The sequence below is a fragment of the Phocoena sinus genome, chromosome 10 (assembly GCF_008692025.1).
Source record: "Phocoena sinus isolate mPhoSin1 chromosome 10, mPhoSin1.pri, whole genome shotgun sequence".
NCBI lineage: Eukaryota > Metazoa > Chordata > Mammalia > Artiodactyla > Phocoenidae > Phocoena > Phocoena sinus.
In genome coordinates this window covers 67,535,377-67,550,324 of record NC_045772.1, presented here as the reverse complement: position 1 = coordinate 67,550,324, position 14,948 = coordinate 67,535,377, and the positions used below count along the sequence as shown (strand labels likewise).

The 14,948-nt window shown below is 41.0% G+C and overlaps 1 protein-coding gene across 4 annotated transcripts in view; it reads left to right on the top strand.

Annotated features, from left to right (window-relative positions):
- The window catches only part of ANO6 (anoctamin 6), a 216,556-nt gene that overhangs the window by 188,261 nt on the left and 13,347 nt on the right, over positions 1-14,948 (top strand). For 3 of the 4 annotated variants that reach the window (XM_032644953.1, XM_032644954.1, XM_032644952.1), the window contains 3 exons: positions 1,984-2,114; positions 9,300-9,505; positions 13,483-13,685. In XM_032644953.1, the coding sequence (XP_032500844.1) occupies positions 1,984-2,114; positions 9,300-9,505; positions 13,483-13,685 (540 nt within the window). Of the gene's footprint in view, positions 1-1,983; positions 2,115-5,469; positions 5,573-9,299; positions 9,506-13,482; positions 13,686-14,948 lie in introns of those variants that run through there. The other variant, XM_032644955.1, reaches the window with a different exon arrangement.

The following is a 14,948-nucleotide window of genomic DNA, read 5'->3' as shown; positions in this document are numbered from 1 at the left end:
GGCTGTGTTGGTCAAAAGATGATTCCACACAGGGGGTTTTGATGTGTTAGGAAGTTTGCTGAATACCTCACCTGTTCTGAATCATTTAATCCTGATAACAACCCTGGGCAGTGTAGGTTTTATCACCCCATTTTATGTGAACTTTGACTGAAGTTAAATAATGAATAAGCAGTGAAGTGTGGATTCCGATTCAGGGGTGTCTGAGTCCATATCCCCTCCACTTCCACAGCCTCCTGCTATGCCCCTAATGTCATAGAAGAAAGAAGTGGGGAAAGATTGTGAAGCCAGGACCATGTTTCACTGTAGAGAAATCTCCCCTTAGCAAATCTTGGGGGAGTGGTCCGTGAACAGTTAACACTGAGATCAGTAGCAACGCGCAACCCATCATGGTCAGTTTTTTCTTTTTTTTTTGGTGGTACGCGGGCCCCTCACCGTTGCGGCCTCTCCCGCTACGGAGCACAGGCTCTGGACGCCCAGGCTCAGCGGCCACGGCTCACGGGCCCAGCGGGACCCTCCCGGACCGGGGCATGAACCTGCGTCCCCAGCATCGGCAGGCGGACCCCCAACCACTGCGCCAGCAGGGAAGCCCATGGTCACCTATTTTTAATTCCCCTCTGAACACTCTGTGTGTGTGTGTGTGTGTGTGTGTACACACGCGTGTTCATGTGCAATGTATACAATGGTCTTCACAGTGAAATCCACACAAACGTGCTGTGTCGTCAGCTGGAGCTTAGCCAGATGCTAAGTTGTTTGTTGTCGTGCGTCTTCTGATGAAGTCGACAAGTAAACCACAAGCCAGCTGTTGCTTCGGGACAACAGCCCTGTAGGCTACAGGTGCACACCTTGTTTCACTGCCAACTGTTTCTGATTTCCTTTCAGTTCAAATTGCCATTAAAAAAGTGGGGATGGGGCTTCCTTGGTGGCGCAGTGGTTGAGAATCTGCCTTCTAATGCAGGGGACACGGGTTCGAGCCCTGGTCTGGGAGGATCCCACATGCCGCGGAGCAACTAGGCCCGTGAGCCATGGCCGCTGAGCCTGCGCGTCTGGAGCCTGTGCTCCGCAACAGGAGAGGCCGCGATAGTGAGAGGCCCGCGCACCGCAATGAAGAGTGGCCCCCACTTGCCACAACTAGAGAAAAAGCCCTCGCACAGAGACGAAGACCCAACACAGCCATAAATAAATAAATTTTTAAAAAAAGAGGTATCTCTAAACATTAAAAAAAAAAAGTGGGGACGCGTTCATTTGGCTCACAAGCTTCTGAGAAAGAAAAATGCATAACCCAAGAGGAGACACCAGGCTGCTCTGCGGGGCAGCATCCAGTAGGGGGCAGAGCACTGGGCCGCCAGTTGGGGCTGTGTTTCCTGCAAGCTCTGCACTGACTTTGAGGAAGCATGTCACTTCTTTGGTCTTTAATTTGTTCAGCTGGAAGTAGGGTCTTGGACCTGTTTTATCTGGTGTCAAAGTATGTCCCTTTTCTGCTCCGTGCCCCTCAGTGGCTCCCCACTTCCTTCAGAGTGAAAAACGGCCCAAATCCTCACCGTGGTCTCTTAGGCTCCACCCCCCCGCCACCAACAGACTTATTTTCCTCTTAGCCCCGGACCACACTGGCCTCCATGCTTTGTTTATTTTCTCTGGTGATTTTCAGTCTGGAAAGACCATCTTCGATAATAGCAGGGAAATGGAAAAAAAAAAAAACTAAAGTTAATCAAATGAGGGAAAGTATCTTTTAAAAATTAAAATGCCCACATGAAAAGGAGGTAGGAGGAAAAATCATAGTAGTTACAATTTGGATAAAGCCAGGTATGTAGTCAATACTATTTTTCAAAATATTTTGGGGTAGGGAGGCAGAAAAAAAAAGAAATTGAGCCTGAAAACAAGAAATTAAATTCTTGGGAAGATGATGTGTTCAGCTCGAAACATCAGTAATACTTTTATGCCCTTGGTCTGACAATATTCTGATTGATAATTTGATCTTTTTGGCAGCTGGGTCATGAATCTAATTGGACGGTGTCACACAGTTTCGGGAGCAGAAAAGAAAGCCCCACGATGGGAACAGGACTACCATCTGCAGCCCATGGGCAGACTGGGATTATTTTATGAATACCTTGAAATGAGTAAGTCGCTAATGAGATTTTGGGTGATATAAATTATACTGGAACATGTTTTGGATCCCCAAAGCATCGATTATAGAGCCAGATAATTATCTAGCCTATTGAAATGAAGAGGAGTCCGTTTTTCTCCACTAGATAAAATTATACAATCAGGCTTTCAAATAAGGTGACTGTGTGTATCTTTGTCAACATTTATGTTGTGCAAAGCTGAAGATTTATTACCCAGCAATGAAATGGAATATTCATCGAGGTATGTCTTCACCATTGATTGTTGGAGGATTCTAACCATGTTGTCTAAGAATGAACTCAGAGCTATTATTAGATGTGACTCAGCCTGGGCTGGAGTCCATGCAGCACAGCTGCTGGCCAATACCCTTCTGAACAGTCGTATAAGCAAGCCTGTGCAGAAAGCCTGTGGGAGCAAGGGTCACAGGGTCCCCCCCGCCCTCCACATCTCACACTTGCCTTTGACATTATATCTATGTCTTCTGGCCAGTGGTTTCTGCCTGGCTTCTTGAATGACCTCAGGGCAAATCACTGGCTTGAATTCGGAACTTTTTTGCTGGCCCGGAATTAAGATTTAGCACAGGTCTCCTCCTTCTCGAATGTCTTTGTGCATTTCTGTATTTACTTGGGCTCTGTTTCTCTTCAGTTGAACTTGATTTTGAGCTCTCAGTTGCCTTTAAATGGATGCATCTCAAAATAGATTTCCATAGGAAACACCATCTTTTCTATTATGCATGACACACTTTTATCTAATAGAAGGCTAACAATAGACATGTTTTGTATCTGTGCCCTTTCAGCTCACCACTGTGTTGAATTACAGTTTTTTAAGCTTAGGAGAACAGGAAAGGATTTTGACAGGCTTTGCATTTATGCATGGGAGTTTGTGTATTTGTAGAGACACCCCTTTGTGGTTCCTGTTTGTCAGTCTGCAGATAGAGGGAGGTTTTTATTAAATCACATTCTATATACAAAATAATTGCTTTTAAAAATATACATTATACATGGAAACGCACCTGCTTCCTTCAGTGAGTGAAAGGTTCATTTTGTAGCTTCTTCAGTCAACAATGCTTTGCGGCCGGGAGTCTGATTTGAATTTCATTTTTGCTTTTGTTATGTTTCGTGACCAGGTTCCATTAAGGGTGTAGCTGCAGTAAATAATGTAGAAGCTATGTTTATTTATTTATTCTGTTTATTTTTAAAAGAACTACAAGACAATTACCTGTTATTCCAAAATGAGACACAACTGTAAATATTTCTTATTGGAGCTATTATCAGCATTAATAATAACAGCATTCTATGGCAGAATATCATTTGTTATTTCAACACACACAGAAAAACTTGGAAAAGTTATTTTTTCTGTAGTTAGTCAAATAAATGGTATTGAAAGGAAAAGTTATATGGTCATGCTTTGGGGAGAAATTGATAGGACTTGTAGAATTTCATAGTCTCATTAAAATAATTACCAACTAAATAATTTGGCCTCACATGGATGGACCTAGAGATTATCAGACTAAGTGAAATAAGTCAGACGGAGAAAGACAAATATCATGTGATATCACTTATATGTAGAATCTAGAAAGATGATACAAATGAACTTACTTACAACATAGAAATAGACTCACAGACATAGAAAACAAAATTATTGTTACCAAAGAGGAAAGGGGGGGAAGGATAAATTAGGAGTTTGGGATTAACAGATCCATACTATTGATACTTTATATAAAATAAACAACAAGGTCCTACTCTTTAGCACAGGGGACTATATTTAAAAATAATAATAATAGAATAATTCAGCCTCACACTACCCTATAAGAAAGGATGGAATAACAGTGGTTATAGAGAGATTAAAAATTTTTTTTTCTTTTCCATCCTGGTTTATTACAGGATATTGAATATAGTTCCTGTGCTATACAGTAGGACCTTGTTGTTTATCTATTTTATATATAATAGTTTTTATCTGCTAATCCCAAACTCCTAATTTATCCCTCCCCCAGTTTTTTAGATTTATTAAATTGTTTTCCTATTATCTAAATAATCCTTAATGAATTAGAAAAATCAGTCAGTTTCTGAGAGTAGGCAGTCTGTTATTCTGTATTCAACACCAGAGTGAAATCTATGTTTTTGTTCTTTTGGTTTGTGGGAGATAGAATTTCCAAATGCCTTTTGAATTATTTTTGTTCCTCTAAAATAAACATAGAGTGCCTTTGGGGGTGAGCTCAGCCCCACAGTTTCCTCCTTCCAATTTTCCCCGTATTCGTTAATGACAGCACCATCTACCTTTTTAATTCTGCATCTTGGCTACTGAAGGGAAACGTCTTCTGACAGACAGCACTGGAGCCTTCCACCCTTGCATAGTTAGGCCTTGCGCCCAGCCACCAGCTCTGGTCCCCTCTGCCCCGTGCAGGGAACTCCAACTCCCCTCTGCCTGAAAACCCTTTCCCTTCTTTTCTACCTGGAAGAGTTCCTACCTAGCCTCAGCAGGAGCCCTCAACTTTCCACACAGAGTTTCTGCTCTCTTCTCTAGGCATCAATAGCACTTGACTCTTGTCTTGATGGTATGTGTGTGCATGCCTGTCTCCCTGGCTAGACTGGTCCTGTTGGAAGTTAGCACTCAGGCCTGTACATCTTTCAGTCCTCAGCTGGGACACCCCTGCCTGGACCCTCATAAATATTTAAGTGACTTGAGCTTGGAGTCCCAACACACCCAAATACAACTGTTGGTTGAGTTTACAGTGGCATTGTCCCAGCGGCCCCTGCCAGGTTCTGTAGGGGCTTATGTGTTTTGAGTGAAATTTCTTTATTTTGTTTAGTGAATTCCCCACCATCCTTTGAGATTATTAGAGTAAGCCTGGGTTGTTAACCAGAATTGCCTCCCCAGGTGTATGGTCCTGACTTCTGAGAACTTAGACTTGGGACCTAAGAGAAATAGTCTGTCAGTCTTAAAATCTGAAAAGCCGCAGGATACCGTTTTGTACGTAGAGCACCGTACAGCACAAACACCAGTCTCTCGAGAACTTGAGGATGCCTTCCCAGTGGGGGGGTGCTACAGATGAAATGCAGTAAAGTGATGAAGTGGGCCCTGCTTGTCTCTGGTACTGCCTCTTTCACCCTTGCATGTTCACTTGATCTTACCTTCATATATAATTTTCTCCATTTAATTTACTGTAATTAATACCACTTGTTCTTCAACATCTCCTTGCACCTACCCCTCTCTTTCCCTCTCTCTCCAGTGCTACACCCTCCCAGGCCTCCTCCGCACTCTCTCTCCAGGACCAGGCCTGTCTTCCCCCACTCCCCCATCTCTGCTCTGTTTCTTCCCACCACCTGCACTGACATTTCCTCATCTTTGCAGGATGAACTTTCCAAACTGGCAACTAGGTGACTGGCGAGGATTTGTAGGCCTCTCATCTCTTTACTCATTTATTCATCCATCTAACAACGATTGAGCAACTGCTTTGCCAAACACTGTATCAATTGCTGGGAATACCAAGAAAAGTTAAGACTTGGTATCTGGCCTCCCAGGGCCAAGCAATGGATGGTGAGTACTTGGTGGATTGCTAAGCAGGTGAACACAAATCAGACTTCCTAGAGCAGGTGATATTTAAACTGGATTTTGAAGGGTGAATGGAAGGTAGCTATCTAAAGTGTGATAGAGGTAATGGACATTTCACGCAGAGAGATGGGTGCAATTTCAAGTACAAGGGCATGAAACAGCTTGGCCAGTTCAGAGAGTGGCAAGTAAACAAAGTATGGCTAGAACAAAGGATCCGTAGGGGGGAATATCAGGTAAGCAAGGGCTGTATCATGATGGGTCTTGTGTGCTTAACCAGGAGACTTGAACTTATCCTTAAAGAAACAGGGATACTTTGGAATATTTGTAAGCAAGAGAATTGCATAGTGTTTATGTCCAAGAAGATCAGATTATTCTGGTAGCAGAATGAAGATAATATTTTGGGTGGGGCCTGCATTTGGTGGGGAGAGGGTATTTCAGGGGGCTACACCAGGTAACCCACACAACAAGTGGTAAGCACCTATATAGAGGCTGTGGGCTGAGGAAAAGGAGACAGATTTGATAGGTGTTCAAGAGATGACTAGTATGGCAGGTAAGGAATAGAATTGTTAAGATAACTTCTAGGAGAGTGAATATGCAGGGTGGAATGTAAGGAGAGGAGTTGGTTTTGAAGAAATGGTTCTGTGTTGGATATTTTGAGTGTGAGGTGTCTATGAGACATCTGAGGGGCGATGTCTGTTATTAAGTTGGATCTCCCGAAACTCAGAGGAGCTGCGGGTGAGACCATGTGGGTGATTCGGGCATGCTAGGCAGAGAGTTGATGATGAAGCCCTGAGGAAAGGGGCGTTTAAAGGGTAAATGGGAGAAGAAAAATCCCCAAAGAGAAAGGAGAATAGCAGAACAGTTGAGAGAAAACTAGCAGAGAAGGCTATCAACTTGCTTGAAAGGGATTCGAATATTGACTAAAGGAGCATAATGCAAAGGGGTAGGGGGAGGCAAAAAAGCAAGAGCTAATAAAGTCCCCTTAATGGCCGGGACTGTGGGAAAAAATACAAGAAGCACTATAGTTAGATATCTTTAAAAATTTATATCTGTGTGTGTGTGTACACACACACTTCTACCTTGGCTTTTTAAAACTAAGTAAACAGAAATCAAGGGGGAAAAACATTCCACAGAGAGGAAAATATTTGGCCATATCAAAAGCTGCCGGGGAGGGTGGGGGCGGGGTGGGGGGGGAAGCTGCCTAGTAGTCAAATAAACAAGGACTGAAAAGTACATTTGGCTTTGGCGTGTGCAGCCACCAACAGAGTTAGCAAGACGAGTTTCAGTGCAGTGGTGAGGGCCACAGAGGATGCAGAGCTTTGAGTGACGGAGAAATCATCAACGCAGGTACTTCTTTGAGAAACTTGACTTTAAAGTGAAGAAGAAAGCATAGAAAGTATCAGAGAGCAATTCAGCGTCATGAGAAAGTTTCAGGCAAGGGTTGTTTTTGTTTTCACGATGGCTGTCTTTTGCCTTGCTGAGCTGACAGGCCTTTGTTTTTGTTCTTGGTTTCAACAGTTGTTTAGAAAGTTCTTCTCACTTGAATATCAGAGCAGATTATACCATGCTGGTTTTTTTCTGGTGCTTTAATTAAAAATGTTTAATGCATCGAATTTATTTTGATATCAGAAGTGAGGACTCCATACCAGTTCTTCTGATGGTTTAGCTAATTACTCCATTACTTGAATCCACTGATTTGAAACATCATTTTTATAATATACTAAAATCCCATGAATATCTGCATCTGTTCTTGAAATCTATTTAATTCATACTATCTGTTAATGCACTAGTTCTGAACTGTTACCATAGCAATATAATACACATTAATATGTCTTAGAGCTGGTCCCATTTTATCCTTTTTCAGAAATATCCCTAACACTGTCACTTTAAACATCCCTCCTCATTATTTCACTTGTATACTTGTATATATTTCTTGAAGAACTTTAGCATCACCTTTCAGCTTTTTTTTCTTAAATCCATTTGGGATTATTAACTAAATTTGCATTCAAATTCTAAGCTTTATTTTGGAGAAAAAAATCTGACATGTCCCCAAACTTGAGTCTTCCCAATTAACAGTATGGTGCATCCATTCATTCATCATTATTTGTTGTTCTTTATTTTTTTAAGTCAATTATCATAACCATCTTAACATTTCTCACTAATTTATTTCTAAACAGTCTGTGCCTTTGTTGTCTTTATGAAAGGTATCTTTTCTCCTCTGGATTTTTAACTGGCTTTACTGCTAATAAAGTCCTAATTTCTGGCTTCTCTTCAATAGTGAGGAGATCTGGCAGCACTGGGCCCTCGTTCCAATATGGTGCCCCTGAGCAGTTCCTTCCATTAGGACATCCACTTGCCAGTTTGCCAGTTACTGTACCCATTCCACACATTTCTGTTACCTGCCTGGCCCCTGGAGGTGGAGGACTTCATTTAGGGTTGGGTGGGTCATGGACACAGATGTTGACATCACTGCTCGGTGACATGCTGCTGACTCTATAAGGTCACGAACTCTGGTCCTTGCCTGTGTGATTTCCCTGAATACAGCGGCTCCTGCCTGGCCTGTAGACCGGCCAGATCTTTCCAACCCTGACTGCTTTTCTGCTACACTTTCTGGCCTCTCATATCAGAAGCGATTGCCAGCTTCTCCTACCCAGCCACCGCCTCCAGAGTCTTGCCCTTCCTGGCCAGAGTGATCCCTGCCGCTTGGCTGAGCAATAGCCCTAAAGGGCCTGTAAATTTTCCTCTGAGCCACTGTCTTAGTTACATCCCTATGCTAGTTCACTCGAAAGGTCTGCCAGTTAGGAGAGAAGGGTGTGAAACTTTTTTAGATCTCTGGCCTTATCATAGCTAACCCTACCTTCCCGTGGTACAGCTTCCCCCAGATCTCTGCTGCCCCATCTATAGTGAAGCCGCGTAAATTACAGACAAAGGGAAAGAACTTCTAAGCCACCACCCCAATTTTGACTTACTGTGACCGCATAGACTGCAACAATATCAAAATAAAAGTTCCTGAGAAAGGATTATATTTTGACTTACTAAGACACCTACTGCATACATTTCCATGATTTGTAATAATATACCAAATTCTCTGAACGTGCTGCACTTGGATTCACAGACTCAGGGGAGCTTGTGCATTTGCTTATTTTCAGCATATTTCCTCCAGCATTCTCCAAACATAGGCTTCCCAAATCTACATTCGGTGCATTTCTTATTTCTTTTTAGCTTGTTAGGTATTTCCACAATACTCCTTTTCTGTTTTTTAACCCTAAATCACAAATCCTCTTCCAACATTCTGTTATTTCTACACTGAGAATGAAGGATATGCTTAGAGTATCCCAAGTTTATTACTAGCAAATAAGTATGGTTGATTAAAGATTTTTAAATATGTTATTCCTATGAAGTGTATATATGTGAAAGAAACAGGCTATCATTAGTCTCCTTTCCAGAGGTTTTATATTTGTCTTTTGTTTGGATTCTTTCACTGTTGAACATTATTATTACCACGAATGTCTTTTCTCTTTGGGATGTAGTTCACTGTTTGCCTTTCTCTTTCTTAATAAGAGTAAAGGAATATGTGTTGTCCTTCCATCCATCCACCACTCCATGATGTATGTCCATTCCATTGACAGTTATTCAGTTTGGGTTCGTCACCTTATTTGTGGCCTCTTTTCCACTGGCCCCTCTCTTGGCTCTGGTGAACAATATATTGGAAATAAGAGTGGACGCGTGGAAGCTGACTACCCAGTATAGACGCATGGTGCCAGAAAAAGCCCAGGACATCGGAGCATGGCAGCCCATCATGCAAGGAATAGCAATCCTGGCTGTGGTGACCAATGTGAGTAAATAGGCTTCACAGGGTAAAGACCTTGAAAAGTCCAAAAATGCATTAGGGTTGCTTCCTAAGGAATCCAGTGTTTGGTATTTCATGATATGGGAGGAAGATGCTAATACTGTCATTCATATAAACAGCATAGTTGCTATAACTGTAATTGTTACTTTTTAATGTATTTTGTTTATTGTACATTATGTATTATTATTATTGGTGAATTACAAGACCTCTTACAGAGGCAGTTGCTAAGAATAGGGACCATTAAGCCATTGTTGCTCATTTGCTAGTTTTTATTCAATAGAAACGTGGTAATAGTATTAACAGTAAGTGTATATTTTAATCCTCACACGACTATTAAAGGAGTTACCCAACAGTGCTTTTATAATGGAGATAGAAATCAATCCATTTAGAGTTTGAAGACCCTAAAATAATCACAATCATGCCACCATATTTTACTGTATATTCCAGACGACGAATTGAAAATAGGAACTCTTTGATGATGAGGTATAAACGCTTTGTGCATTCCCGGCCATTCCTTGCCTTCCTCGTGCCCAGGGGCAGAGGTTCCTTGAGGAGGTAGATTTAGGGCACGTCTCATCTCTCCTCACACCACCCGTGGTCTTTCCTACCCGCTGTTGGTCATAAACTAAGCATTCTCATGCCCTGCATGTGTCTGAGTGATGAGGGAATAGAATGCAGTTGTTTACAACCTGTACTGATTATGGACCAGTCTGAACAGTCTCTCTCTTTTCCTACCCCTGCCCTCACCGGCCAACAGGGGGCGGGCAAGCAGGGCAATTCCCATGCCAGCCCATCAGGGAACCGCCTTCCCTAGAAATGCCCGTACAACCAGGGCTGTTTCCTCCCTTATTTCACTGCCAATTTCACTCCCAGGTTACAGTCCCCATCGAAGCGATATCCCAGTTTTAACAACTTCTTAATCAAGTCACATTTACCCTGCATCTGCCACCTTTTCCCACGAGCACTTGTAGAAACAGAACGGAGTTGGGCAGTGCCTGAGCTGTGCCTCCCAGCGCTGCAGCTTCCCAACTGCACGATCTTGGGCCAAGACTTAACCCTTCAGAGCTTCATTTTATCGTTTGTAAATCGAGTAATTCCCTATCACATATTTTCAGACTATTATATACCACAAAGGGGGCTTAGGGAATTCAGTGAGTTAGTGCATGGAATGCACAGAGCCTGGTCCTCATGGAATGTTAGCAGCTTTGTTATCACCTTCATTACACATCATCATTCACAGTGACAATGTAGACCTTGCCAGGTGTCAATACTAGAGGCACAAGAATTTTACAGTGTGTCACTGTGTGGACCATGGTCACAGTTTTACACAATAAGACAAGTTCTCTGGAACCCAGCTGTCACCCCCCAAGAACCCTCAATTTATCTGGATTGCATGCTGTCCCTCCTTTTTGGAGAAAGTTGGCAAATCACACACAAAACAACCGCTAGATTATGTCGGTTTCCACACACCCAGCTAGTCCCCACCTTCATCATCCACTGTGCTGCGAAACGTAGGCTGATGTTCAGAAACATGACAGCGAGGCCTTTCAAGCTTCACAGTCATAAAAGTACGCATCTGTCATGTTCAATATGCTATACAACACGAAGCCAGGCAGGAACGTGGACTTGTGTGCTTGAAATTTTTAGCAACGAGGTTTGAAACTAAACAACGAGGTCAAACATTTTTGTTTGACCTTCAGCAAACCAGAAAATTCAATTGACTTCTACTCCCCATTACTCAAGCGTCCTGGTCTGATCGTATGAGGCACCTTTTCCTCGTGCCCCCAGCATGGCTCCACACCGTTAGCGCAGATGGAGTATTGGCTGTGTCTCTAAGACGTGTGCACACACAGGCACACACACGCCCACTAATTGGTGCTACTGTTTTCATTCAGTAGATGTTTTTTCTTATAACTCGGGCATTGTTTTATTATACCCTAGAAAAATTGCTTATTCGATCATCTATTAAACTATGGACAATCCTTTTTTCCATATTAAAATTTGTTACAGCTTCCAAGATGCAGCTCCTCTTCATGTTTGCGTATAATTCTGTAAGAATGAAACATGTATATTATCCCCTCACATACCTAATTTGTGCCTTGCCAATCTCATGTGCAAACAATAGCTAGCTTCCCATAATAGGAGAACTTTTAGGAAGCAGGAAGAAGAGAACAGCCACCAGGGATATGAAAGGGCATCAGGCAGGAGTCTGGTATAAAATCATTCATTCTAAAGCTGCTGGTTCAATAAATAAGCTGAATTGACATTGTTGTATCATGCCAGAGCATCTGCTACTGAAGACCTATTTTAATTTATTTTGATATAAATGGAAAATTGTGTTTGGGACAGCATGGGAAATGAAGCACACTGCATTTATTTGTACTCTTGCAGTGTGTCTCAAAGCAGCTCAATTCAGGAGGAAAAAGTATCTTGTCAGAAGTCAATAGAATTATCTTCCTTGTTGGAATTTTTGTAGCTCCTTGAAGCATATCTGCAGGTGATTCTATAAAAAGCTAAAGTTGAGTTAAATGATAACAGGAAATTTTAATCTACTGAAATCTAGGAAGAGTAAAATATTCTTGTCTTTCACCACCACTGCTACCACCACTGACAGGCAAGGCTACACACACCCAGAGAGACTCCACGTCAGAGGAAATGACAAAGCTGGTTCTAGTGGGGGGGGGGAGGGAGTTTTGCAGTAGAAAAGCCCCTCAGTTGTTTTTCTTGCTTTACCTGAGACCTTGTTTATTGGCCTGTGGTCTCACTGTGTCTAAACCATATGTTCAGATGAATACTATTAAGATCGTGTTGTGCAAAAAACATGTCTTTTCTTTTGCTTCAGTAAATGACTGAAACATTTAGCTTTGTTTATTCACATAGAATTTGGATTGAAGAATATTCTTTACTTTCTCCTTCCTTCAAACCAGTTTTACACATTGAGATTAAAGCCCAAATTAAAGAATTTTGGAGAAAATTCATGTAATTCATAATAGCTTTAGATCCTAATAAATGTCTGCCTGGCGTAGACTCTGCTTTAAGACTGACCCATATTTATTTCTTGAATCTGGGAACACACTAAACTCTCTTTATGTTATTTGATAATTTACAGTGTTTTTAACTATCTATTTAACCTTTTGGATGTTTAGAGGCTTAGACACTAGGTCTAACAAAATAGATACCATTGCTTGACTGTATGAATAGAACAATCCCAATACAATTTCTTGTTACTACATTTTATTAAAGTAACAGAGTTCTTGCTGTCTAATAAAGCAACAGACATAAGTATATACTGAGAGTTTAAATCAGACTATGGTTTGACTTGTCTAACCAAGTCAAGATACTATAGGGAAAAAGTATGAAGTTGGAGGAAAATAGATACTATGCAGTTAGTATTCTATTTTTAAGAGGTAAGTGATAAAAAAGTAGCTTTTTCTCAATTATTTATCTACAAAGGAATCATATAAAGCCAACCTATTTTCATAATATTGACCTTAGTATGACGCATACAAAAGGGACTTCTAAATCCTAAAAGATTAAATTATATCAAATAGTGCTCCAAGGTTGATTGAATTTCATTATATTCTAACTTTTTAAAATATAATTTACAAATAACATATGCAAGCAGCTCTTGAGTTGTCCACAATACCCCAGTCTACAGTTATTCTTACTGTACTTAAGACACATTATAGGCAACTATCAGGCCTTTGCTTTTGAACTGCAGGTAGACTTCTGGACATTCCCTTAAAGACCAAAAGCAAAGGAACTATTTTACTTTAAAGCAGCTGCTCAAAGACTTTAGGATACTCACTACCTATATCCATTTGACAGGGAAGAATTAAGGTTTCTGAGTCTTTAATTTAAAAAAAAATCAACTGATGAAAATGTAATTCTGGCATGTCGGTTAACCTTAGCTATAAAGGCTCCCAATTAATACCCCCTTTACTGTTTTCTTCCCAACATAGGCCATGATCATTGCTTTCACATCAGACATGATCCCCCGCCTGGTGTATTACTGGTCCTTCTCCGTCCTGCCCTATGGGGACCACCCACACTACACCATGAAGGGATACATCAACAACACTCTCTCCTACTTCAACGTTGCCGACTTTAAAAGCAAAAGCAAGGAAAATCCGTACACTGAGCTTGGTGACTATACCACATGCAGGCAAGTTCTGCTTATAAGTGTTTAAAAATGCACTTCATCTTTTAAAGGACTTTTATTGTAATATAATTCTATTTGGTATCATTTAAATAAAATTGCTAAAGATGTTTTTTTCCTAGCTTTCTTTTCAATCAGACTTTAAAAAGGATGGGATATAAAAGTTAATACAGACTAGGGTTAGAACTTTCAAGCCAAACCATAAGGCAAGGTTTTTAAATGAGAGTTTCAAATGATTACAGGAAGACTGATCCAGGGGGAAAGTCCTGTATCTTAGAACTGAAGAAACTCTTAAGAGTTCCAAAAAGCAAGATAATTCAGTTGTTATGACTGTGTTATTCAAGGACAACCCGACGGTACTGAATGATGACAAACTAGTATCACTTAACAAAGCAACGCAAAGACAAAAATGTAAATACCTCAGCCTGGCCTAGCAGTGTTCTCTAAAAGTGTTCCAAAGCTCTCTGCACTAATATTAATGGCTAGTAAAATCAACTGTGGACAGCGTACACTTAGTTTTGTCAACTAAGTTACTAACTGAAAAGTTTGTTGACTGCATGTCGTAGAGTTGTGTGTGTGTGTTTTTTTTTTCAATCAAAGTCTTAAACCTAAAGGAGGCTTTAAAATTCATTTAGTTCAACTCCTCAAAGCCTTCTCTGATTCACATTCTCAACAACACAACCGAGAAACCAGAGATAAGCCCCAGATAAATGTTTCCAAGTTACACATAGTAAAGCCTCTTCAGAATCCCTCATTGAATCTGGTTACTCTTACTTTACATAGTTCTAAAGAGTAATTAAACTAGGTCTAATAGGTTACAGGCAGAAAATGAGAGATGTGCTACCTGAGGGAAATACACTAACAGCAGTAGCATATGATGTCTGACAACAAGGAAATTAAGTAAGAAAATTATAAAAAGTAGGTTAGTATTCTCTGTAGAGAGAGATAGCCTCATAGCTGAGTGAACCCTGATGACACCATTATATAAATAAATTTATAAGCATGTTTCTGAAAATATGCTAACTTGTTTTAGTTATACTCTTTTGAGGAAGCAGGGACAAAATTTAAGATATTTTTGTTCTTTTTTACAAAGATGGAATCCATCATTACCATCATCTTCCGCTTGTAAGTTAAATGAAGTATTACTGGAGTAGTTATTTCAGGGTTTTGTCATCAAATTAAACTCTTGGAGAAAACTTGGGAGTTCCCTGCTGGCCTAGTAGTCAGGATTCCAGGCTTTCACTTCCGTGGTCCCGGGTTCAGTCCCTG